This window comes from Danio aesculapii, chromosome 3 (genome assembly GCF_903798145.1).
Source record: "Danio aesculapii chromosome 3, fDanAes4.1, whole genome shotgun sequence".
Lineage (NCBI taxonomy): Eukaryota > Metazoa > Chordata > Actinopteri > Cypriniformes > Danionidae > Danio > Danio aesculapii.
The window spans coordinates 36,338,721-36,365,710 of NC_079437.1; the positions used below are offsets into that span (position 1 = coordinate 36,338,721).

General features: G+C 34.2%; 1 protein-coding gene across 1 annotated transcript in view; it reads left to right on the top strand.

Moving 5' to 3' along the window:
• Positions 1-9,257: 9,257 nt before the first annotated feature.
• The window catches only part of fmnl1a (formin-like 1a), a 32,868-nt gene continuing 15,135 nt past the window's right edge, over positions 9,258-26,990 (top strand). The window contains exons 1-13 of the mRNA XM_056453913.1: positions 9,258-10,044; positions 14,949-15,032; positions 19,330-19,416; positions 19,610-19,683; positions 21,363-21,446; positions 22,098-22,241; positions 22,369-22,480; positions 22,562-22,638; positions 22,731-22,824; positions 24,497-24,571; positions 24,653-24,763; positions 26,014-26,163; positions 26,287-26,388. Coding sequence (XP_056309888.1) covers positions 9,880-10,044; positions 14,949-15,032; positions 19,330-19,416; positions 19,610-19,683; positions 21,363-21,446; positions 22,098-22,241; positions 22,369-22,480; positions 22,562-22,638; positions 22,731-22,824; positions 24,497-24,571; positions 24,653-24,763; positions 26,014-26,163; positions 26,287-26,388 — 1,359 coding nt within the window. The 5' untranslated portion in view covers positions 9,258-9,879. The remainder of the gene's footprint in view (positions 10,045-14,948; positions 15,033-19,329; positions 19,417-19,609; positions 19,684-21,362; positions 21,447-22,097; positions 22,242-22,368; positions 22,481-22,561; positions 22,639-22,730; positions 22,825-24,496; positions 24,572-24,652; positions 24,764-26,013; positions 26,164-26,286; positions 26,389-26,990) is intronic.

Sequence of the window (26,990 nt, forward strand, 5' to 3'; positions counted from 1 at the left end):
AACCCATACAACGAAAGGACCTGATACACTCCATACATAATCACCCATGATACATTCTATACCTATACACACATGATACAGTCTTTATATATACACACGTTACACTCCATACATATGCACTCACGATACACTTCTTACATACAGTATACACAAATGACACAGTCCATACACACTTGATATACTCTATACTTATGCAAACATGATACATGTCATACATATGCACACGATACGCTATATACATATATACACATGATAAATTCTATACATATACACAGATGATACATTCTATACATATACATACTCATGACACTCCTTACATATACACACATAATACACTCTATAGATATACACTCGATACGCTCTACACAAATACACACATGATACAGTTTTTACTGTTACACACATATACACGGATGATACATTCTACACATATACACACTCATGATACATTCCTTACATATACACACATGACAAACTCCAGACATATTCACACTATACATATGTACACATGATACTTTCTATACATATATACACATGATACACGTTACACTCCATACATATACACACATGATACATGTCACACACTCTATACATATACACAAGTATGCACACATGATAGACTCTGCATATACACATATTTTATATTCTATATAATACACTCCTTACATATACACAGATGATACACTGCATACATATTCACATATACACTCATGTGAGGGCCTGGGATAGAACCCGGGTCTCTGGCGTGAAAGGTGAGTCACGTTACCACTGAGCTACTGGGAGTTGATGAACCCATAAAACGAAAGGACATGATACACTCCATACATAAACATACCTTTCACGCCAGAGACGTGGGTTCTATCCCAGACCCTAAGATGAGTGTATATGTAAATATGTATGGACTGTATCATCTGTGAAAATGTAAAGTGTATTGTGTACGTATATATCATGAGTGCATATGTATAGAGTGTATCGTGTGTATATGTATAGACTGTATCATGTCTGCTTTTGTATGGAGTGTTTCAGGTCCTTTCGTTGTATGGGTTCATCAACTCCCAGTAGCTCAGTGGGAATGTGACTCACCTTTCACACCAGAGACCCAGGTTCTATCCCAGACCCTAACATAAGTGTATGTGTGTATATGTAAGGAGTGTATCATGTGTGAAGATGTATGGAGTGTGTCGTGTGTATATGTATAGAATGTATCATCTAAGTGTATGTATAGAGTATATCATATGTGCATATGTATGAAATGTATCATGTGTATGTGTGTATATGTATAGAATGTGTCATGTGTGCTTATGTATCATGTTTATCAACTCCCAGTAGCTCAATGGTAACGTGACTCACCTTTCACACCAGAGACCCGGGTTCTATCCCAGACTCATGTATATGTGAATATGTATGGAGTGTGTCTATATGTGAATGTGTGTGGAGAGTGTCATGTGTGTATATGTAGTGAGCGTATCATGCCTGCATATGTATGTACTATGGAATGTATCATGTGTGTAGTCATGTGTAGTGCATATGTATGGAATGTATCTTGAGCTTTATGCATAGAGTGTGCGATGTATATGTGAATATGTATGGAGAGTGTCATGTGTATATATGTAGAGAGTGTATCATATGTGCATATATATATGGAGTGTCATGTGTGTATATATATATATATATATATATATATATATATATACACTCTATACATTATAATACAATTCTTACATTTGCACACATGATACTTTCTATACATATATGCACACATGATGCATTCTATATACATACACGATGCACTCCATACTTATACACACTCTATACATATTCACATATACATCACATGGCACACTCTATACATATACACACAACATACATTCCATACATATGCACACACAATACACTCCATACAAATACACACATGATGCACTACACATGACAAACTCCTTACTTATGCACACATGATAAATTCAATACTCCATACATATGCATGCATGATACACTCTCTACATATACACACATGACACTCTCCATACACATATAGACACACTCCATACATATTCACATATACACTCATGTTAGGGTCTGTGATAGAACTCAGGTCTCTGGCGTGAAAGGTGAGTCACGTTACCACTGAGCTACTGGGAGTTGATAAACATGATACATAAGCACACATGACACATTCTATACATATACGCACATATGATATACTCTATACATACACACAGATAATACATTCTATACATATACACACATGACAAACTGTATACATATGCACACATGATACACCCCCTGCATATACACACATGACACACTCCATACATATTCACGTTACACTCCATACATCTTCACACATGATACACTCTATAAATACACACAGATAATACATTCTGTACAAATACACACTCCATACATATACACTTATGTTAGGGTCTGGGATAGAACCCGGATACAACCATACGCTCTATACATATACACACCTGATACATTCAATACATGATATGCTACATACATATACACTCTATACATTTTTACACACTCACGATACACTCCATACATATTCACATATATATCCATACAACACACATGATACAAATACACACATGATAAACTCCATACAAATACACATGGCACTCTCCATACATATTCACATATACACTCATGTTAAGATCTGGCATAGAACCCGGGTCTCTGGCGTGAAAGGTGAATGACGTTACCACTGAGCTACTGGGAGTTGAAAGGACCTGATACACTCCGTACATATACACATTACACTCCATATATATATGCACTCATGACACACTTCTTACATATACACAAATGACACAGTCCATACATATGCACAATTGATACACTCTATACTTATGCAAACACGATACATACCACACATGACACATTTTATACATATATGCACACATGATACACTCTATACATATACACAGATGATACATTCTACGCATATACACACCCTACACTCCATACCTATACATAATACAATCTATACATATACACACCACATATGATACACTCCATGCATATGCACACATGATACACTCTATACAAATACACACGTGATACAGTCCTTACATATGTAAGGGTCTGGGATGGAACCCGGGTCTCTGGCATGAAAGGTGAGTCACGTTACCACTGAGCTACTGGGAGTTGCTGAACCCATACAACGAAAGGACATGATACACTATACATACAGTATGTACACATGATACTTTCTATGCATATATACACGATACACTCCATACATATAGACAAACATGATACACTCTATACGTATAGACACACGTTACACTTCATACATAAGCACACATGATATACATTCTATACATATACACTCAATACGCTTTTTACATTATGATAAACTTCTTACATTTGCACACATGATACATTCTATACACATACACGATGCACTCCATACTTATGCACACATGATAGACTCTGCCTATACACATATTTTATATATGTGTACACACTCTATGTACATACACTATACACTCTTTACGTATACACAGATTATACACTCCATACTTATTCACATATATACTCATGTTAGGGTCTGTGATAGAACTCAGGTCTCTGGCGTGAAAGGTGAGTCACGTTACTACTGAGCTACTGGGAGTTGATAAACATGACACATTCTATACATATACACATTCTATACATATACACACATGATACACTCCTTACATATACACACATACACATGATACTCGACACTTCATACATATGCACATATGATATACTCTATACATACACACAGATGATACATTCTATGCATATATACACATGACACACTCTATACATATGCACACATGATACACCTGCATATACACACTCCATACATATTCACGTTACACTCTATACATCTTCACACATGATACACTCTATAAATACACACAGATGATACATTCTGTACATATACACACATGATACACTCCATACATATACATGACACACTTCTTACATATGCACACATGATATACTCTATACATTTACACACATGATACATTCAATACATATACACACAACACACTCCATGCATATTCACATATACACACATGATACAGTCTTTACATATTCACTCAAGTTAGGAACCTGGATAGAACCCGGGTCTCTGGTGTGAAAGGTGAGTCACGTTACCACTGAGCTACTGGGAGTTGATGAATTATATATACATATACACACGTTCCACTCCATACACATGCACTCATGATACACATCTTACATAGACATGACATGTTCTATACATATGCACACTTAATACGCTCTATACTAATGCAAACATGATACACACCATACATATGCACACGATCTGCTCTATACATATACACACGTTACATTCCATACACGTGAACACATGATACACTCTATACATAAACTCACATGACACACTCCATACATATGCACACAACATACACTCCATACATATACACACTCATGATACACTCCTTACAAATACATACATCACACTCTATACATATACACACTCTATACACATGCACACATGATACATTCTATACATATATGCACACATGATACATTCCATACATATGCACACATAATACACTCTATCCATATACACACGATACGCTCTACACATATACACACATGATACAGTTTTTACTGTTACACACGATACATATTCAGACTATGCAGAGTCACTGATTCAATCCAAGACCAACGACGAGATGACCCCAAGGTTTCCATATCCTGGACCAGGCCGTATCCTGAGCAGCTACTGTGGTGGTCATGGAGGAGTGGAGAACATGAGACTGATTCCTGTGACGCTCCAGGGACAGACGAGTCTTCACTGAGGCCAGCTTCCAGCCTCCGCCGCTGAGACTGCAGCCTGCAGCTCTGCACAAGACGTTTGGCCAGCGGAGAATATAAAATGGTCGTGCCCAACTGAGTCTGGTTTCTCTCAAGGTTTTTTTTTTTCACTTTCACCAATTAGTTAAGTTTTTTCCCTCTCCACTGTGGGACTCTTAGTAGTGATTTTTAAACCACACTGAACTGAGCTAAACTGAACTGAACTTAAACACTGAAAACTGAACTACACTGTTCCAATTTACTATGACCTTTTATGTGAAGCTGCTTGACATAATCTACATTGTAAAAGCGCTATACAAATAAAGGTGAATTGAATTTAATTGAATATTCACATATATACAGATGATACATTCTATACATATACACACATTTTACACTCCACACATATTCACATATACACTCATGTTAGGATCTGGGACAGAACTCTGGTGTGAAAGGTGAGTCAGGTTACCACTGAGCTACTGGGAGTTGATAAACCCATACAACGAAAGGACCTGATACAATCCATACATAAGCATACATGATACTTTCTATACAAATACACACATGATACACTCTATACATATACACACACATAACACTCTATACATATATATCCACATGATACACTCCATACATTTGCACACATGATACACTCCATACATATACACAGATGATATATTCTATACATATACACACATGACACACTCGATACATGATACAATCCATCCATATAAACACATGACACACTCCATACATATGCACAAATGATATTTATGTATAAATATACACACATGATACACTATACATATTCACATATACACTCATGTCAGGGTCTGGTATAGAAGCCAGGTCTCTGTCATGAAAGGTGAGTCACATTACCACTGAGCAACTAGGAATTGCTGAACCCATACAACGAGAGGACCTGATACACACCCTACATTAGCAAACATGATACTTTCTATACATATACACACATGATTCACTTCATACATATGCACACAATACGCTCTATACATACGCACACATGATACATTCTATACATATATGCACACATGATACACTCCATACATATACACAGATGATACATTCTATACATATACACACATGACACACTCCATACATATGCACACATGATATGTATGTATACACACATGATACACTATACATATACACGACACACTCTATACATATACACATGACACACTCTATACAAACACACATGATACATTCTATACATATATGCACACATGATACACTCCATACATATACACAGATGATACATTCTATACATATACACATATGACACACTCCATACATATGCACACATGAGACCCTCCATACATACATATACACATGACACACTCCATACATATGCACATGATATGTATGTATACACACATGATACACTATATTTATACATGACACACTCAATATAAATACACATGATACACTCTATACAGATGATACTTATTAAACATTTACACACGATACATTCCATACTATACAAATACATACTTTATACATTCTATACATATATGCACACATGATACACTACACATATGCACACATGACACACCCTATACATATACACACATGATACTTTTCATACATATACACATGACACACTTCATACATATGCACACACGATACACTCTATACTGTACAAATACACACATGATCCATTCCATACATATACACTATACATATACACACGATACACTCCATACATATACACACACATACATTATATTTTCTATACATATATGCACACACGATACACATACACACTTTATACATATCCGCACATGACACACTCTATACATATAAACGATACACTCCATATACATATACTCTATACATATACATAGATGGTACGTTCTATACATATACACACATGACACACTCTATACATATGCACACATGATACACTCTATACATATATGCACAGAATATACTCCATAGATATACACATGATACTCTCTACATATACACACATGACACAATCTATACATATGCACACATGATAAACTTCATACACATATGGTACAGGATATACATATACACACAATACACTCTATACATACTCACATATACACTCATATACACATATACCTAACGGGTCTGGTATAGAACCCAGGTCTCTGACGTGAAAGGTGAGTCTCGTTACCACTGAGCTACTTGGAGTTCATGAACCCATCAACGAAAGGACCTGATACACTCCATATATAAGCACACATGATACATTCTATACATATATGCACACATGATATATTCAATACATATACACTCTATTCATATACACACATGACAGACTCTATACATATACACACATTATACACTATACTCATACACACTTTATATACACATATGACACACTCTCATATACACAAATGATACACTCCAAAGACACGTGATACATTCTATATACATACACAATACATTCCATATTTATGCACACGATACACTCTATACATATACATATACATGGATGATACACTCCATACATATGCACACATGATACATTCTATACATTTATACATTTAAGACTAGGTAATACAACATAGAATGGGTTTATGTGCTTGTAATTCAAAACACTTAAAAATCATACTTAAGTAGGTCTTTTCACATGCAAAATTTACCACAGGTTTCCTTTGAGGGTTGTATTTAGGAGCAGGGGTGGGGTAAGGCCATAAGCTGTTTTTACTGTTTAAAAAATATTATGCCTATGTAGCATCCTTGTAAACCATCACAACCAATATGTGTGTGTGTGTGTGTGTGTGTTAGGGTATATTTCAAGAATAGAGTGAGACAAAAAAAATAGGATCTTTTCTTTCTGTAGAACACACTTTAAATCAAGGCAAATTTATTTATATACCACATTTCATACACAACATTTTATATTTTGATTTTATTTTATATTTGTCATTCTTAAAAATTTAGAAGAAAGGTAATTTAAGGTGGTTTTAACAATGCATTTTCGTGATGGCCAGTTTAACTTGTTCTCAGCGAACTGGTCAAACCAGTTATCGCCACGACATGATAATTTTATTAGGTTTCGACCCCTCTCCCCTCATTCAAGTCCAGTATACCAGCACTCAAAGTATTAGCACAGAATCAGTTGTCAAACAGTCATTTCGGTTACGGGTTGATGCTGTGCCAGTCAGTCATAACAGGCAGTAAGTTAATCTTGCCTACTGTTTGTGTTCTATAGTTGTGCTCTGGACTCGTCCGAAAGATAGCCTATCAGTTTTGCAAATGCCACAGCACCGATTCTTGACTCGAGTCGAGTGTGAGTAATAACGTCTGGATTTTGGTTAACTTCAGAGGGAGTGTCAGACACATTAAAGTAAGTAACTTTAAGTAACGTATGGATTAGTATTCGGCCTACCTATGGGAGATGCTAATCAAACGATTCAGTTCTTTTTGGTTGAAATGGTTCAATTGGTTCTCGAAAAATCCTTAAATAGAATGACTCGCTCGCGAATGGGCCTTCACGAGAATGCCTTTTCAAAACCACACCATCCCGATTTTAAAACGATTTTAAAAACATCTTAAGTCTGAGTTCCAATCCATTAAAAAGCAACTAACTCGCCATTTTGTTACATATTTGCTGTAAATCTTTGGTTCAGAACACATTTTAAATTGTAGCAAATATCTCCGGGTGTTCAATTTTAGTTCAGGTCTTCACACAATTAATTTTGAGTTATATATTTTTAATAAAATTTTGCAACTTAAAAACGTTATGTAAAAGTAAATGTAAATTATTATGTGTTTACATGTGTGATGGAGAATGCAAATTTCAAATACAGAAATGCATAGCCTTTTTACACACTGCCATTTAGCATATTTCAAAATGAAATTTTGCTACCATAAATCAGTTTTTGCACTCTCGATGCTCTGCTATGTGTTTTGTCTGCAATATGGCTGAATAAAAGAACAACAGACTAGAACAACACAAATCAGATTTTTAGTGTGAGAATTTAGCTTCTTTATATCAAGTTAGTTAATTCATTTATTATTTAATTTATTATTTATATGGTCAAATATCTAGTATTTTGCTCCATTCTAAATAGCAGCTATTTTTGTCTACATATATTTAAAAAAAATCAAATAACTTAACAACAACAACAACAACAGAGGAATAAAAGTCTAGATTTGGATTTTTATAAATGAATATGTTTATATAAAAAATGCTTCAAAAGTATTTCAGTTGTTAAATTTTATAGTTGACAATCAGGAACACATTTCATGTAAAACAGTATCGAAAGATACAATACAGGATACACACATGAGTAGTGTAACAACTAAAAGACTTCTGAATTTTCGAATACAAACAGAATTTAAACTGACACACCCAGCGTGTCTCTTTCTCTCTCTGTAGAGCGGTGTTCAGGAAGCACTGATGCTTCTGCTTTTTCTGTGGTTTCCTCCTGCTCTAAAGTCTGCTTCTCTCTCATTTCTGTAACACACACACAGTGTACTCGGACAGGTGCCTTCATGTAAATTCAACAACATCTGTCTTTTCTGCTGAAGGAAACTTCTGTAGGCCTGACCGAAGGGCTGGACATTCAAAAGGCTGAGAAAGATGCTTCAACATCTGAAGATGCAGACAACTGGAGAAAAGGCCTGTTAAAGTGATAATGAACATGCAGCCGCACTGAAAGCCTGGACGAGATGAACTTTTACAGGATTTCTTTTTTTTTTAATAGAGAGAAAGCATAAAGAAGCTTTTCTTTGTTCATTTCTTAGCAAATGTGTGTGTACGATTGATCTTCCGTTTTGAAATCTTTGCATCTGAAAAGACTTTTAGGAATTTGATTGTTGTGAATTCTCCTCCTCATCAAGAGCTTCTTCACAATCACTTGCACCGTATCATCCTAAACCCTGCATTGGTTTAAAAGGTGTCCATATTGACTGACAGCATGTCCTAAAGGAGCCCATGTGCTTACACTTACACTGGATTGGACGGACTATAAAAACTGAGCAAAGAGTTTGGCTTTCGGGAATCATCAGCAGTTTGTCCCAAAGCAATCGAATATCCTGGAATTCCTAAGGAAAGCTGTGATGGGTAATGCAGCCGGCGGGTTGGAGCAGGCAGAGGGGCAGGAGGCCAAAGGATCAACGGCAGGCTTAAACCCTGCTCCCTCCATTCTTAAAAAGAAATGTGCCCCTCCAAAGCTACCCATGCCCCCAGAGGAAGAGCTAGAAGAACGCTTCAATGTGGTTTTGGTAAGTACTTTATACAGCACACCGACATGTAAACATTAGGCATGCAGCGACACAAAAGCAGCTTATTCTGACACTTCCTGTTATGTTAGAAACTTCTGGCTTGCGAGTATTACATTAACTGTATTTTAATTTTCTCAGACCTGTAAGACAAAGGAGGAACCTTTATTTTTCAGGGATAACATGAGGATTTCAAAACAAGTGCAATATTTCATGTGAAACACAAAATGAAGTAATGTTCAGAAATACACTTGTGACTTCATGCAGATACTGTCACATTAGTTCCACATGAGCTTTTAGTACAGGAACCGGCAATGGCAGCATGACAAATTAGGGGAACTTCTTAAGAGAAGTCATAAGACAAAACAAGGTCCTATAATCTTAGTGTTGAGTGACCTTTGATAATGTGATGATGTCTAATAAGGGTCTAAAGGCATTAGTGATCCTTAGAGTTATTCACTTCTCCATCACTTTTGGTGGAGAGGGTTGGACCAATAGTGTTAAAATAGCTGTTAATTAACAATGTCTGTATTTTGTGATTCACAAGTGTTTTTCATTTATTTATGGTTGTGAGGTGCATTATGGGATCTCTGCTCTGTCAACTTTTGATGTTGATAATTCAACTCAACAGATTAGCAAAGTGACTCTTATTTACATTTTAGGAGTTTGAAATAATATAAGAAATAACATAAAGAGAAAGCTGGGGGGTTTTGTATCGTAATATACAGAATCAACTCAGAAAAAAGAAAAAAGTTAATAAAAGTCACTTTTTTCAAACTTTTCAAGATTAAAGGTTGTTGGAAGTAAGATTAAGGTCCCATAACACAATTCAAAATCATAAATAAATGGGGAAAAATAAAAACATGGATCACAAAATACAGAAAACTTCTAATTGAAGCATATTTTTACAGATACCTTTATGTTAAGTGCTAAAAACTATTTATTAGTATTAAAATTTATTATTTAATATATGTAGATGGTTACTTATTTTGTACTTATAATTTAAAATGCCTGTATTTAGAAACATCTTTATTTAATTTCTGTAGTTACATCAATAAATTCCCAGTTGACCCTTCTTCTCCAGCAACACATAAACCACTAAACCTGTCCAAAACCTGAACCATATCCCAATAGCTAAACTGCTCTTCAACACAACATCAACATAAGCACACTATATATACACAGTTAAATTTGTTAGCAGTTAAAGACACCTAATGTAAATGTTGGACCATTTCATCAATTACTCACGCTCATGTCATTCCAAACCTGTATCACTTTTCCTTTAGTGGAATATTTTGAAGCAGATATTTTGAAGGATGTTCAACTTCAACTTGTATATTATAACAACACATACAATAAGCCTGTGTTCAAAACCTTTTATGTAGTAAAATTCAAGATACTACACTTATTGAACCTGCATTGTAAAAAATATCTGCATGTAATTATATCTCTAATAATTTATTTATTTCTATAAATATGCAGTTGTCTCAACTTTGATCCCTAAATCCATCCAAAACTTACCAATAACACCTGTTTCTAATCTTACCTCAACCCACATTGATGGTATAAAATGATACCTACACCTAAACCTAAGCATAAAGCGCGTAGTTCCATATTTTACTCAACACCTGACCTGTACTGTAACACAAAGTACTATATAACATAAACACAGTACATACATTGTTTCCAAAACTGTGCGTTAGTACTTAGTAGTTATAAAAAAGTGGAACCATGGCTTCTAATAAATGTGACTTTATATTTCCCGCTTGTAATATGTATTTCACAGAATGACGTCCTGTTGTTGATTGCTATCTCAGAGTCTAATTTCCGAAGCTAAAAACAGCCTCCCTTGTAACAAATGGCCATTTGATCCTTCTGAAAATACTTGATCTGAATGCATTTGTGCTCATGAATGCTCAGGAGGGCCCAGCTAGACTGTTCCAGTATCTGTTGATAAAGGGAATCCCTTAAATTTCTTTGTGCACTGCTGAGGGTATGGACAAAACCAGGGATAATCCCTACTATTTTGTCCTGGAAAAAGAAGCGATAATGCCAATGTATCATCATCAAATAAGGTCACTATTCACAGTGATTTCCTCTTTACAGGCTACTTTCACTAATCCTGTACTGAATGTTTAATGGATTAATATTGAGAGATATCAGTTTATCAGCTTAATCTTGTCACCACTTTTTTGTTTAGTACCAATAGACCACATTTAGTTCCCCACCCAAACCCTGCCCAACACATCTCTCTCTCTCTCTCTCTCTCTCTCTCTCTCTCTCTCTCTCTCTCTCTCTGTTCCTCCGATTAAGCGCTCAGCGTTTCTAAATGCACTTTCGTTCTTTGTGCAAAAAAAAAAAAACATGCACTGAGCGGAAACGTCTTAATGCTTTTAGAAGGAAACACCCAAGAACACAGCGTTGCTACGCTAAAGTTACACCCCTTAGTTTTACCCACCACACCTTCTAATTTGACTGAGAGGTGCCATTACAATTATCCTGTTAAAATATTAAAAACATAAATCTAATAATAGATATCTGCTGAAAATGTGTCCCACAAGACATGCTAATCATATTTTCAGGAAGTTACTTTGTGTCAGACATCAAACATAGCAGCGTTTGAACTTAGGAAGAAAAACGTAAACTGTAGGGTAAATGAATTGAGAAGATATGTACTTAAATTGATAGTTCACCCATATATTCATATGCAATGTCATTCTTAAGCTGTAGGCTATGATGGCTTTCTTTATTTTGTGAGACAGCAGTGGACTTACTGAGAAGTTTTTCAGCCATAAAGAATTGAATTTAGGTAAATAGTAAGCTAAATTATTACTGATTTTCGGTTTTGAATGAGCTGTCCCTTTAAAAGTTTGAAGATGGTTAAAATGAGCAGTGCTTGCATCATGAGGTATTTTGTAACATGGTAACTGTCACATTTCCTTCCCCGCGTCTGCACGATGTTCATCATATGCTGCATCATATGTTAGACGTTATGTATAATAGGCAACTCAGATGTTATTTAAAATTGAGGATCAGTTTTACAAGCTGTGATAAACAGTAAGTAATGTTAGTTTGCTTTATATCTGATACTAGAATTATCCATGTTATTACTGCAGGATTCAAATGTTTCCATCAACATCACGAAACAATTAGTGTAACACTGATATCAAACTGTACAGTGTGATGTACAACTTGTGTTATAAGCACTGGCAGCAGTAATTAAATGTTTTTTAATATCCAGAATTATGGATGACATTTCTTTTATGAAATAAATTCATTTTGGCATGGACATGCATGCTTATCAATAGAATTGGACACCATATTTATGAATGTCATCTATTCCTGATCTGACCCTTGTGCATCTTTATGGACATTTTTGTCTATTTCATTTAATTTTTGTGATGATTTTGGCTGTTTTAATGCTGACAACATACGTTTGGCTAGTTTTGAAATGTAGTTATACTCAAGACCTTGAAGACAAAGCCTCAATTGGTTTGGTAGCAGGCTTTCATTTTGTTGACAAGGCAAGGCCTCAAAATATTAACTATTTAAAAAAAAATCATTATTTGATGTTAATATTTTGGCATCTTTTTTCAAGTTTGGTTAGTGGAGCAAATATTATTTTGAGTATAATAAAACTTGAGCACTGCAGGCTAAATGAATTAAAATTCTGTGATCATAATTATGTGGGTGTGTTGGTTTGGGTTTATTTTTAATGTGATGCTCCACAAAATAATCTGATCACTGATCATCCAAGACAATAATAATATAAAATATCTGTAATATTCTTCCATTAAGGCAGACTTAAAATAGAATAGTTAGAAAGATGAGACATTTTGAGAGAACTTAAAAGGTAAAATAGTATAAAGAATGGTAAAATCAAAATACACACATATTAAATTTGAACACTTAAGGTGCCAAGTGTACCATCCACAGTTTTATCTGTATATAAATATGCAAAAAATTCAAACAAAACACACACACACAAATACTTAATCACGGGTAATCACATAATGGGCTAAGAAATGGGATTAGCAGTTGAAAAGCAACAATTCTGTATTAGCAGATTTTACATTGCATACAAAAGTAACACACATAATATCTTTGAGTCCTTAATGCTATTTAATTATTTCGTTACATTTTCCCTTTTCATGTTTAATTGGTTTGTATTTCCAATGTAAAACACCTTTTAAAAACAATAGATTTATGCAAACAAAATGTTGTTTAAAGGGTAAAAGTTTTTAAAATTAATAATGTTTTGGTAATTAGCATCAGGATCATTCTGGTAAAGATATCAGTGTCAGTCAAAGTGTAAATATTTAAATATTAGTATTTTTAATGGTGTTATGACACTGGCTTTTCTGTCCTTTATAGGCTTTACAGTATGTGTATCTGTTTTAATTTGATGTACAAGGATTAATATATTGATATATATATTTTTAAAGATTCATTATTGTGGTCACACTTTATTTTGTTGGTCCGTTTGTTGAATGAAAGTTACATTGCATCTACATGTCAGCTAACTCTCATCAGATTATAAATAGACTGTTAGGTTAGGGTTAGGTGCAAGTTGACATGTAGCAAAGTTTCTTATAGTCAGTTAAATGTCTGTTTAGCAGCAGTATCAACAGATATTAAGTAGACGGTCAACTAATACTCAAATGGACCCTCAAAATAAAGTTTTACCATTATTGTCATTGCACAACAGTAATTTTTAGAGTACAAACCCTTTTTGCAATTGCTGACATTGTTATGAATGCCTTAATCTTGACACCTAAATCAGCTAATAGAGACAGCTGATCGCACTGTCAACAATTTATTCACAAACATTTTACACGGCAGTCATTTCAATGCATGTGTCTGCCAGCATGTTTGTTTAGTCACGAGCCTGTCATTTGTCTTCTCAGAGCTCCATGAATCTCCCTCCTGATAAGATGAAGCTTCTGAGCCAGTATGACAATGAGAAGAAATGGGAGCTGGTCTGTGATCAGGTGAGATACTGCTGCTATCACATATGCTGATCAACTTCAACATTTTTCAAGTTGCGTTTTTAAGTACTGGCAGCAAAATAGAACTGAGAGTGTGCCAGGGTATTGAACGTTTCTCCCACTAACTTCTCATTTGTGGAGCCAGAGATTACTCATATTGAAATATGTAATGAATACTCATGTTGAAATACGTAGGTCATTCCATTTTTGAGTAGTTTTCTCTGAACGATTGGATGGCTTGGGTGTAGGCGTGACCTCTGAGAGGAAGTTGTGTGGCAGACACGTTATAAGCTCAAACGAGCTAAAGCTACACTGTGACACCAATACAAATAGCAAATTCATAAGTTACATGCATTATGATCTTGCACTTTTGCTGTTGTAATAATTTAGATTATTATGAGGGTATAATGTGTAATACGCTGGCATGATGTATTTATATAATCATTTGATTTATATTATTAAGTCACACAGTAAAATGCAGAGTGTCTGTAGTCTCTATACTGAAAAATGCTTCTTGATCTAACCATATTTTTTTTGTTGTTGTTCCATGATGTGTAAATACAATTAAAAGACTTATTTGTAGAAATCTTTGCACTTTGTAGTTTAGGAATAACAGTGATTGATAGAAAAATACTCCAATTGACTTCAAATACTCCAATTGACTTTACATTGAATGATAAAATCATAACTAGGAGTTTTGGAAAGGAGGTGTATTTTACTGTGTATTTTTCAGTACACATTTGTATTATTCTTTATTGTCGCTAAAAATAAATACAAATATGGGTAACACTTTACTTGAAGGGGTGTTCATAAGACTGTCATTAAACCTTTATAATCATTAAGATGTAAATGAGATTTTATACATGCTTATAATTACTGCCATTAAGTGTCATTTGCTTAGTTATAACTAGGGCCAGACAGAATCTGTGGATATTTTGGATATTTCTGCGCAGAATATTGTAATGATTTTGGGTGCATCGTAACTAAAAACTTAATATGTTAAATTAAAAAAAAAATTATTTGGTAAACAAAGCAAGTCTCTCATATAATACATCAACCATATATCTACTAAATGACAGAAATGATCACTTTACAATAACATAAATTGGGCCCTAGTTCTTAATCTGGTGCTGTTTCTTGGTAGTTTATTGACTGTTTTTATGTTTGTGTGCGGTCAGTTGTTCATTAGTACTTAAATAAGTAAAAACAAATAAGTTAACTTATTTCCTTCATGTTGTCCCAACATAAATCAGTTGTGTGGAACACGGCATTTTTAACAGTGTAAATCCAATATTAGAAATTTAGATAATAATCACATAAACATTTTTATATTAGTCAGTAATATTACTGAAATTAATTAAAGAACTGAAAAAATATAAATTTACACACATTTACACACAACTAAATAAATAGACTCAATGATGGGCTGAAAATCTGTGGATTTCTGCATGCGCAGATTCCGTGTGGGCCTAGTTTGGACATTTTAAATGCAAAAAGGTAATTGTTTGTTATGACAACTTGATATAAACAAATCACAACCTGTTTTTGTCTTTGTTATGAAGACATGATCAAGACAACAAAACCTGTCATAAATCTGTCATAAACATGATTGTCATGAACAAAGCCATTATAAATATATCATGGATTTAATAACAGCCTAATTAATATATGAAGAGTTCATATGCAAAAACCTCAAAATTCTATCTAAAATTTTCTCCCAAAATTAGCATTTTTTCAGCCTACTGTGTTTTTGTTCAGGTTTTTCACTTTAAAGCCAATGAAAAAAACGTATTTGTCACTATAAAAGTAAAATTACTGAGCCTACACACAGCAGTCACAGAAAAAAGCTAATTTTAGAAGAAAATACCAAAGGGCATTTAGAGGTTTGTGCATATAAACTCTTCATATGTATTTTTATCTCAACTACTGTGCTACAAGCTGAATTTGTCGATAAATATTAATGATATCGATAAATATTAACAACAGTTATAAATAATAATTATTTTTATTAATTATTAAATAGAGTAATGACACTTTTAATGAGACATTTTAATGACAAATACAGTTTGTTCCACTGAAAACATGATCAGAAAAATATTCATGACAGAATTATAATGCCTCATGACAGTCGTGTTTATGACAGACTTATAACAAGTTAAGTTGTCTTGATAATGTCAAATCTCAAGACTGGTTGTGATGTAATAATTTATGTCAAGTTTTCAAAACAAGCAATGTAACATGAGAAAAAAGCAATTAACGTGAGAAAACAGAGCAAATGACACTTAATAACAGTTGTCATAAGCATGCATAAAATCTCATTCACGTTCAAGACATGCGTCATGTCATGATTATTAAGGTTTCATGACAGTCTAATGAAAACCTGTTCAAATAAGTGTTACTCATATTTTTATTTATATTTAATGACAGTAAAGGATAATACAAATGTGTGGCTTAATGAGATGATGTAAATGAAGAAAGGGAGATTTAGAGGGAAAAAAGAAGACAGCGGTATGAGGTCAGGCACTTCATGCGGTGAAACTGTTTGTCGACGCACTTCCTGTGTTAATATTTTTGTCTCCATGACAACAGTGAGATGTAAATTTGTAGCTGTGTGTGCAGAGAACAAGTTATTATGGCAACGCAAGCATGCAGCTAAACTGTTTTGCTTACCTTGTACATTCTGAAGGCTACAGTATATACTACCTTCAGTGACAACTGGAAAGTTAGGCTGTTAGTTCAATATCGGATACTTAAGTATGAACCAGCAGTTGCCAGATTTACAGCAATGACAGTGAGGAATCTGAAAGTGCTCTCTAATATAGTCACACTTTATTTTGATGGTCTGTTTGTTAAATTTAAGCTACATTGCATCTACATGCCAACTAATTCTCATTAGATTATAAGTAGACTGTTAGGTTGAGATTAGGGTTAGTGTTAGTTGACATGTACTTGCAAAGTTTCTTATAGTCAGTTAAATGTCTGTTGAAGGAGCATATCAACAGACATTAAGCAGACGTACTACTGATACTCAAATGGGCCATCAAAATAAAGTGTTACCTCTAATTTTCATAACTGTTTTACAGTTTTTTTACAGACACTAGGACACACTTCTCAATACTTAGGTCACTTTTGCAACTCTGCACACACTTCTCCTAACTGACTTTCAGCTTGGCAAAGAAGCTTATTTCACATTCAAAATGCACTACAACTGTCAAAACACCTTATTCAGGTCTCAAATAAACTCAAATAGTCTTCCAGAACACTAGTAAAGTTTGACAGCCGACAAACACACTGTCACCCACAAAACAATGACCAAAAAAAAACATAGTCATTCTGTCACAACAGCATTACATTAGCACCCGACTGTGTTCTGTGCTTTTATATAGTTTATATTTATATATTTAGTCTTATTCTGTAAACAATGTATGTTCTTAATTGTTTATTATTAACTGCTTTGTTTGTTTTATTTATTTTATTGTCTGCTCAGAGCAACATTGTAGCACCTTTTTGTTCAAGACAAATTTCCTCTCGAAGACAAATAAAGTTTATCCTATCCTAAAACACTAGCAACATGTAGCATTACACAGTGTTTTCTTGTGTAAAACAAAGACACATCTCTGTTTATAATTATAATATATGTTACTGGAATGAAGCAGACATGATACAGAATTCGTCAATATTTTATGTCATTTATTTATTTTTATTTTTGTGCACTAAGTAATTCCAAAATACAAGAATTTGTATGCACACCATCCACTAATACAGATACAATAGTAATGTTGGCTGGTTAAACTGCATTTTTAGATTTGAAATATGTTTCAATAAAATATTGCTGTTGAATTTTGCTGTCTTATTCAGTTTTGCATTATGTTATTGTTTTGAACATAAGTTAACAGTTTTGAAAACAGTATGTACGTGCAAAATGTCCTGTACGTACAAAGATTTTTGGCAGTTGTTGTGTCTGAGTGAGAAAAGAATTCATGATATTTGAGAGATGTAGGCATTGTTTGCATTCTGTGCCAAAACAATGATAATTGATTCTCAGTTTAGCCCACACAGACTTCTGTTGTGCTCACTGTATGAAGAGTTTCATATATAACTCAAGAAACATGCTTAAAACTGCTTTTACTCCTGCTGTGATAGAATGACTAAGACCTAACATGCTGCAAATTGTAGGTTGTTCTCATATTTTAATCTCCACTGTACACATCTTTTAGTTGTGTATCTTTTAGTATTTTTTTAGTATCTATAAGCAAGAAACCAGTCTATGAATAGATTTTCTTTCTCTCATGTCTATTAGGAGCGATTTCAGGTGAAAAACCCTCCTTCGGCTTACCTGACTAAAATCAAGAGCTTCTACCAGGACCAGGGTGGAGTGACACGCAGGGTCAGTGCCGTCTCTCTTTGTCTGTTCTTTCCCTCTCCACTTTCCTACACTCTCATTTGTCTTTCACCTCTTGTCATTTCTGACACACACCTGTGGAAAAAGCCCAGGTGAAAGCTTTTTTTGAGAGGTGAATGATTGTCTGTCAGTCGGTTAGCGGTTAGCTTACCGTAGCTCTGCGGCTCTTTCTCCACAGTTCAAGAAACGTGTGCAGGAGTCAACTCAAGTCCTGAGAGAGCTGGAAATATCGCTGAGAACCAATCACATTGGGTTAGTGGTTGCTTTATTTTATTGTGTAGTGCAATGATAGACTTCACTGCTATTTCTGACCAGTGTTGGGTTAGTTATGATTACTATTTACATCATTGCATCATTTTATACTAGGTCTGAAAAGTTATTGAAGGGCTAGTTCACTCAAAATGAAACGTTTGTTATTAATTACTCACCCTCGTGTTGTTTCAATCCCCTGAGAACTCTCTCATTCTCTATTGACAGTAATGGTCCAGAATTAGTCCAGAAAAAGAACAATAACATTGTAAAACATTAAATGTGACTTAATATGTAATAACATGAAGCTTAAGAAGAACACTTTTGAGTGCCAAAAAAACAACACCTGTAGTTACAACTTAGTTTGTCTTTGTATTCTCTTCCTGTCAGGTCGTCAAGAAACTTGTTTTGTACAGGCAGTACAATGTATTGCAATTAATGTGTGTTTACCGAATTCCGAATTGTTTTTTTATTTTATCAATGAAAGACATGTTTTTTTTTTAAATGACAGCAGTGTAGCAAAGCGCTGTGTGTGCACTTTATGCAAATCGCTTAGCACTCATTTTTAGAGGCTCTGACAGTTGTAGAAGCGGTTTTAGCAGTGCAACACGCAAGAGTCAGATTACCCATAGTAAACATTCACTTTGATCTCACATAGGAGACATTGGTGGACAAAGTCATTCTTGCATTTTATTGTGCACAAAAGTGTTCTTGGAGCTTCGCATTATTCTGCAATAAATAAATAAATAAATAAAATAATAATAATAATAATAACAATATTTACTCTGATTCTTGAACTTATACCAAATATTGTTGTTGACTAATTTTCTGCTGTTGACTAAATGTGTCTTTACTATGTGCAAACGTCTTGATAAATGTAATCTTCTTTAGTTGAAAAATATAATTATTCATCAAAATACATTTGTATATTTGTAAAAAACATATACAATTCCTCAGCCTGTCTGAATTAATTTATATAGAACTGTTAAATTTACTTCAACAATTGAAGGCAAGTAAAATGTAATTGTGATGCTAAAACGAAATTAGTTGTTAACTATTAGAGTATTAGTAGGCTGTACAGTTAAAATTAAGCTGACATAATTGCAAAGTTAGTCATAACCTGAAGAAAGTGAGTTATACGTGTTAGCAGATATTAAGCAGAGTCTCTATTAATACTCTAATGACTTCTAATAACTTTGGAACTAGGTGTCAACTAAACTCTCGTTATTACTTTAAATGGGTCACTGGAATACTTAATTCTGATTGGTCAACCATCACATTCCAAGGAATAAAAACTGGTAAAGGTTGACTGTTTGGCCATCTGCAAACTGAGTAATAGTAAAAGTAGTGTAGGCTGCATCCAGCTGTTTTTCTTTCTGCAAGCTTACATTTAATTAAAGAGTTAGTTAATTATTACAGCTCAGACGATGCTTCGTGTTTCATTGTTTACTTTTGAGGCAAGTAACCTTGTATTAAGTGGGATTATAAAGTACATAAAGTCTGACAGGGACAGGCTTAGTAAGACTATAATGCTTTATTTTGTGAAAAACAACCAGCTAGATGTACTTTATCCCTTACATGCAGTATTAGTAGACTGTTTGGTTAGTAAAATACACTGACATTTTTGCAAAGTTAGCAAAATTCCCTATTTCATGCTGTGTCTTTTATTGTTTAAACTGTAGGTGGGCCCAGGAGTTTCTGAATGAGGAAAACCAAGGCTTGGATGTCCTGGTGGACTACTTGTCATATTCTCAAAGTGACGTGCCGTATGTTTATGGTGTCATTTCCTATATAAACCATTATTTCATCTAATATGTTTGCAGTAACTGTGTCAGAAGATTTTATGACTAAAGGAAAGTTGACACTAAGAATGCTAACTATAACTATCTGTTAACTGTCCACACCACATTCTGCTATACAAGAGTGTTCAGCTCTGTCTTCTACCACTTTAAAGATTCAAGCTCTTTATGGCAGAATTATTTATGATTGGCTGTCAATATTCACATCGTTCATCAATAGAATTCTGAAAGTGATTCTACCAAAAGTGTCTGTGCCATAATCGCTATAGGTGTGATGCTGACTCTTCATTTTATGTGTAAAGGGTTTTTGAACTACTTCATCATCATTGTGGTTATTGTTGTTGATGTGAACAATCCTTCCCACCAAACATTTTTTTAAGTTTAAAAAAAGTCTAACAGATGTCTAATAGATGTCTAAACATACACGACTTGACTAAAACAAGATGAAATTTGGGCTGTCAGTGAAAATCTAATGGACGTCTATTAGATGCCTAATAACCACAAAATTACTTGGTCGGTTAAGTCTTTGATTTAGCCAAAAAGTGACTGAAAATCACTCAGAACATTTATCATATAGCATATAAATAAGCTTAGATCCCATGCTGATGTTATTCTCAGGTTTGAGGTGGAATCTGTGGAAAATGGTGGCTCCGTATCAGACAACAGGAGGATGTCAGAGAGATCGGTGGAGGATCTTGCCAAAAATGTCAACCATTCTGCCCCACACACGATGACCAGGGCAGCGCGTGCGCTCACTGTCCGGTCAGTCATCATTACAACAAAACATAGGGATTACAGGACAAAAATGAAGAACTGATATTGAACAGACATGTGCATTTTCTCAAACTCAGTGTTGATCTTTTTCTTATCCTCTGCATTTCCTAATCAGAATAACTTCACTGGCACATAGCAGAAAAACTATGCGAATTGCCCGACTGGCCACCCAAAGAGATGATGTTCACCTCTGCATTATGTGTCTACGTGCTATTATGAATTATCAGGTATCCCAAGACAGCTTCTATTCTAAAAAGATAATTTTAAAACAACTTTATCTGACTCATCTTTTTTTCTTTTTCTAACAGTCTGGGTTTAATTTAGTCATGACACACCCTAGATGTGTCAACGAAATCACACTTAGTCTTAACAACAAAAACCCCAGGTTAGTGTGCATGTGTTTTTCTTTTTGTGGTATATGTTGGTTGTTTGTGGATTTGCTTCTACTTATTATACAATTCGTTATGTTCTTCATAGGACTAAAGCTCTTGTCTTGGAGCTGTTGGCAGCAGTGTGTTTGGTTAGAGGAGGCCATGACATCATCATCTCAGCTTTTGACAACTTTAAAGATGTAAGATGACTAGCATTTCACGTATGTGCATGCATTAAAACATTTAAGATGTCCTCATATTTTTTTGCATATACCCGGTACCAGGTCCGTGAAATCATTTACTTCCACATTCTTTCAAATTTAAAGGTCCGTAATGGCCTATTACCCCCATAAGGGGTTCCGTTCTCTCATCAGTTGGAATAGAATAGCATTTGCAGAGATTATGATAGAAACATTTCTCTTTTTTCCTATGATTACTGACTAAATGAATTACAGCAACCTAGACCACACAGAACCTAAAAGTTTCAAATTTGAGTTTACAAAAAAAACTTTTTTTTGGAGGGAGTTATTATAACAGACAACATAAACAATTATTTTAATCACTTCAAAAAGTGAAAAAAAAAAAGAAAATTCAAAGGGTTTTCTTTAAAATGATACCAAACTTTTGCATTTACACCTCTGCATGTGGATTTGGGAAGCTTTTGAATTTGAATAGGCAAAATCCAAGCGGAAAGATCAAATTAGCAGTTGACTTTAGGAGGTTAAAAGACTTATATTAAGATAAGTAATATCAAAATATCATTCGTTAAAACTGTGAGAAATATTTAGTTTTCATCTTGCACCTTCACTCAGTATATTAATGAAATAATAATGTATTACCATTCAAAATATGAGGGTTTAACATAGATTATTTTAAATGAATCTTTTATCTTCACCAAGGATGCATTAATACATATTTGATATACATTTTTCTTTCTGAATCTATTTGAAAATGTAATTTTAAATAATTTATTCCCTTGATGTTAAAGGTAGGGATTATCAATGTTAAAACAGCTGCTTCATATTTCATTTACACTCTTAAAAAAGGTGTCATAAAGAACCAAAAAGTGGTTTTGGTTACACTTTCTTTTAAGGTGTCTTCCTTACTGTAACTATTTAACTACCTAATAACAGTAGATAATTACACATATTTACTCTATAGTCATGATTAGAATGCAGGTTACATTTAGGTATATTTACATGCCATTATGCATATTTAATTGTAATTACTATAGTAATTACATGTAACATATATAACAAGGCTGTGTTAAAACAAAGTGTTACTGGTGTTTTTACAGTGATGCCATAGAAGAACCTTTTTTCAGTTCTCCAGAGAACCCTACAGTCAAAAAACCTTTTCTAGTAAACATTTTGTGAATGAAACGTTTCTATGGATATTGAAGTTTGTTACCCATCAGTGGCAATAAAGAAACTTTTAAAATAATTATTATAAATGTGTTTTTCCCCCAGTACTGGGTTGCAGCTGAAAGAGCATCCGCTGTGTAAAACATATGCTGGATAAGTTGGTGGTTCATTCCGCTGTGGCGACCCCTGATAAATAAAGGGACTAAGCCAAAAGAAAATTATTGAACAATGTGTTTTTTAGCCACTTTTTATTCCTTGGTATTTTTTGACGACTGAAAAATTCAAGCATTTACTTGACAGAAACCACATGTTAAAAATGTCTTAACCAACCAACTAGTTTTGCCCTCATTTATCTAATTTAAATCTTTCTGACCTCAAAGTTTTGACCAGATGATACACAAATGATGCTACTAAAACCACACACAAATCTTCCATACTTAAGACTCACGTAAACATTTTTGAAGCATCCGATATTTTTCACATTCACATAACATTCACCTTCTCACAGGTTAGTGGAGAGAAGAATCGATTTGAGAAGCTCATGGAGTATTTCATGTATGACGACAGCAATGTGGACTTTATGGTGAGTCCAGCCACTAATCTAATATGACAATAATATGACAAATATCCTGCTTAAATGTTAATTTGATATGTCTCTTCATAGGTGGCTTGCATGCAGTTCATAAACATTGTGGTTCACTCAGTGGAGAACATGAACTTCCGTGTACATCTTCAATATCAGTTCTCCCAACTAGGACTTGACCAGTACTTAGAGGTCAGTGATGCGTGCAGCAAAGGAAACTAGTGTATTTAAAAAATGGGCAATATAACATATAAATGACATACAAGTTCAAATTTGGATTTCACATAAATAAAACGTGTCATATATGCAACATTTATTGTTTAAATCAGAATTATTAACCCCCTTTTGACATTTTTTTCTTTAAATATTTCCCAAATTATGTTTAACAGAGCAAGGAAATTTTCACAGTATGTCTGATAATATTTTTTCTTCTGGAGAAAGTCTTATTTGTTTTATTTCGGTTGGAATAAAAGCAGTCTTAAATTTTTTAAATCCATTTTAAGGTCAAAATTATTACCCCTTTAAGCAATTTTTTTGATAGTCTACAGCAGTGTTTCCCAACCCTGTTCCAGAAGGCACACCAACAGTACACATTTTCCACCTCTCCCTAATCAAACACACCTGAATCAACTCATCAGAACATTACAACATTAGAAGAGACTCTAAAACCTGAAGTTAATGGGTCAGATAATGGAGACGTACAAAATATGTACTGTCAGTGTGCCTCCAGGAATAGGGTTGGGAAACAGTGGTCTACAGAACAAACCATCGTTATACAATAACTTGCCTAATTACCCTAACCTGCCTAGTTAACCTAATTTACCTAGTTAAGCCTTTAAATGTCACTTTAAGCTGTATAGAAGTGTCTTGAAAAATATTTACTGTTTTAAATATTAAGTACTGTCATCATGGCAAAGATAAAATAAATCAGTTATTAGAAATGAGTTATTAAAACTATCATGTTTAGAAATGTGTTGAGAAAATCTTCCCCCCATTAAATAGAAACTGGGGAAAAAAACAGACTTCAACTGTATATATGGAAATAATCCAAAAAAGGATGCTTTCATATATATATATATTTTTCAATTACAAATACTTACAAATATGTCAAATATATTAGCAATAATTGTATATTTGTGTTCACATTTGACTATATACTTATATCTATATTATGCACATGGCCATTTTAAAAATATTTCAAAATATATGTTGCATATATGACTCATATTTTATATTTCTGAAATCCAAATATGAACTATGTCATGCACAGTTGAAGTCAAAATTATTAGCCACCCTGTGATTTTTTCTCTCTTCTTTTTTAAATATGTGTTGTATATGTAACATGATTTTAGATGTGTTAAATGCAGTATGTATTCATGAAGTTGCACAATATCCTCATACAGTGACACACAACTGTTTGTTTTGCATGTGTTAATGAACAGTCCCTTAAGGATATGGAAAGCGAGAAGCTGCAAGTGCAGATCCAGGCCTATTTGGATAATGTGTTTGATGTTGGAGCTCTGCTAGAGGATGCAGAGAATAAAGGAGATATAGTGGACCTTGTAGCAGATCTGCAGGAGAACAATGCACAGGTTAAATATGCTGTTCAAAATGCACATAATCATCTACTGCATAACATACTGTATGTGCTTCATAATGTATGTAGGCTGCACTGTCACTCATAAGTCTTTAATGTATGTATTCTTGTGCCGTAGCTGACCGCCAGACTGCAGGAATGTGAGAATGGAGCACTGGACAAAATAGCAGAACTGGAGCAACAGCTATTGCAGGCAACTAAAGAATCAGCATTGCTGAAGGTGAAGTATTGCTGAAATGTGCACACTATCCATACTTTCCAATATAGTGTTCAACATCAGAAGAAGTATTTACTAAAACATACTTAGGGCCCAGATATCACTGTTTCCAATGGATATGTGTAGCATGGATTTGTGCATGTTTTTTTGTCTCCATATGTATATATAATAATGTCCATGATGTCCTACTCTATGTGGAGGATAATTCAGCAATATCTGTCCAATGCAGTATCAAAACACAGCAATTGTAAAAAAAAGACCATGCTACTAACAACAAACCATTAACTTAGACTTTTAGATCATTAACTTCTAATTAGCTGCTTGTTAATAGTTAATAAGGTAGTAGTTGGGTTGAGATATTGGGTAGAATTAAGGATTTTAAATAATTTACATGCTTTATAAGTGCTAACAAACAGGTAATATCTTAATACTTGGCAGGTGATAAGGCAGTAGTAACTGGTGTGAATTGTTACTTGAACTAAAGTGTTACCTATTTGGTCACATGTTATTTTAAGGTGCCCTTGTTTTAGTGTATTCATTTCACTACTGAGTAACAGTTAATTACATATATTTACTATTGACCTTATTCTTCAATGCTGAAGTGC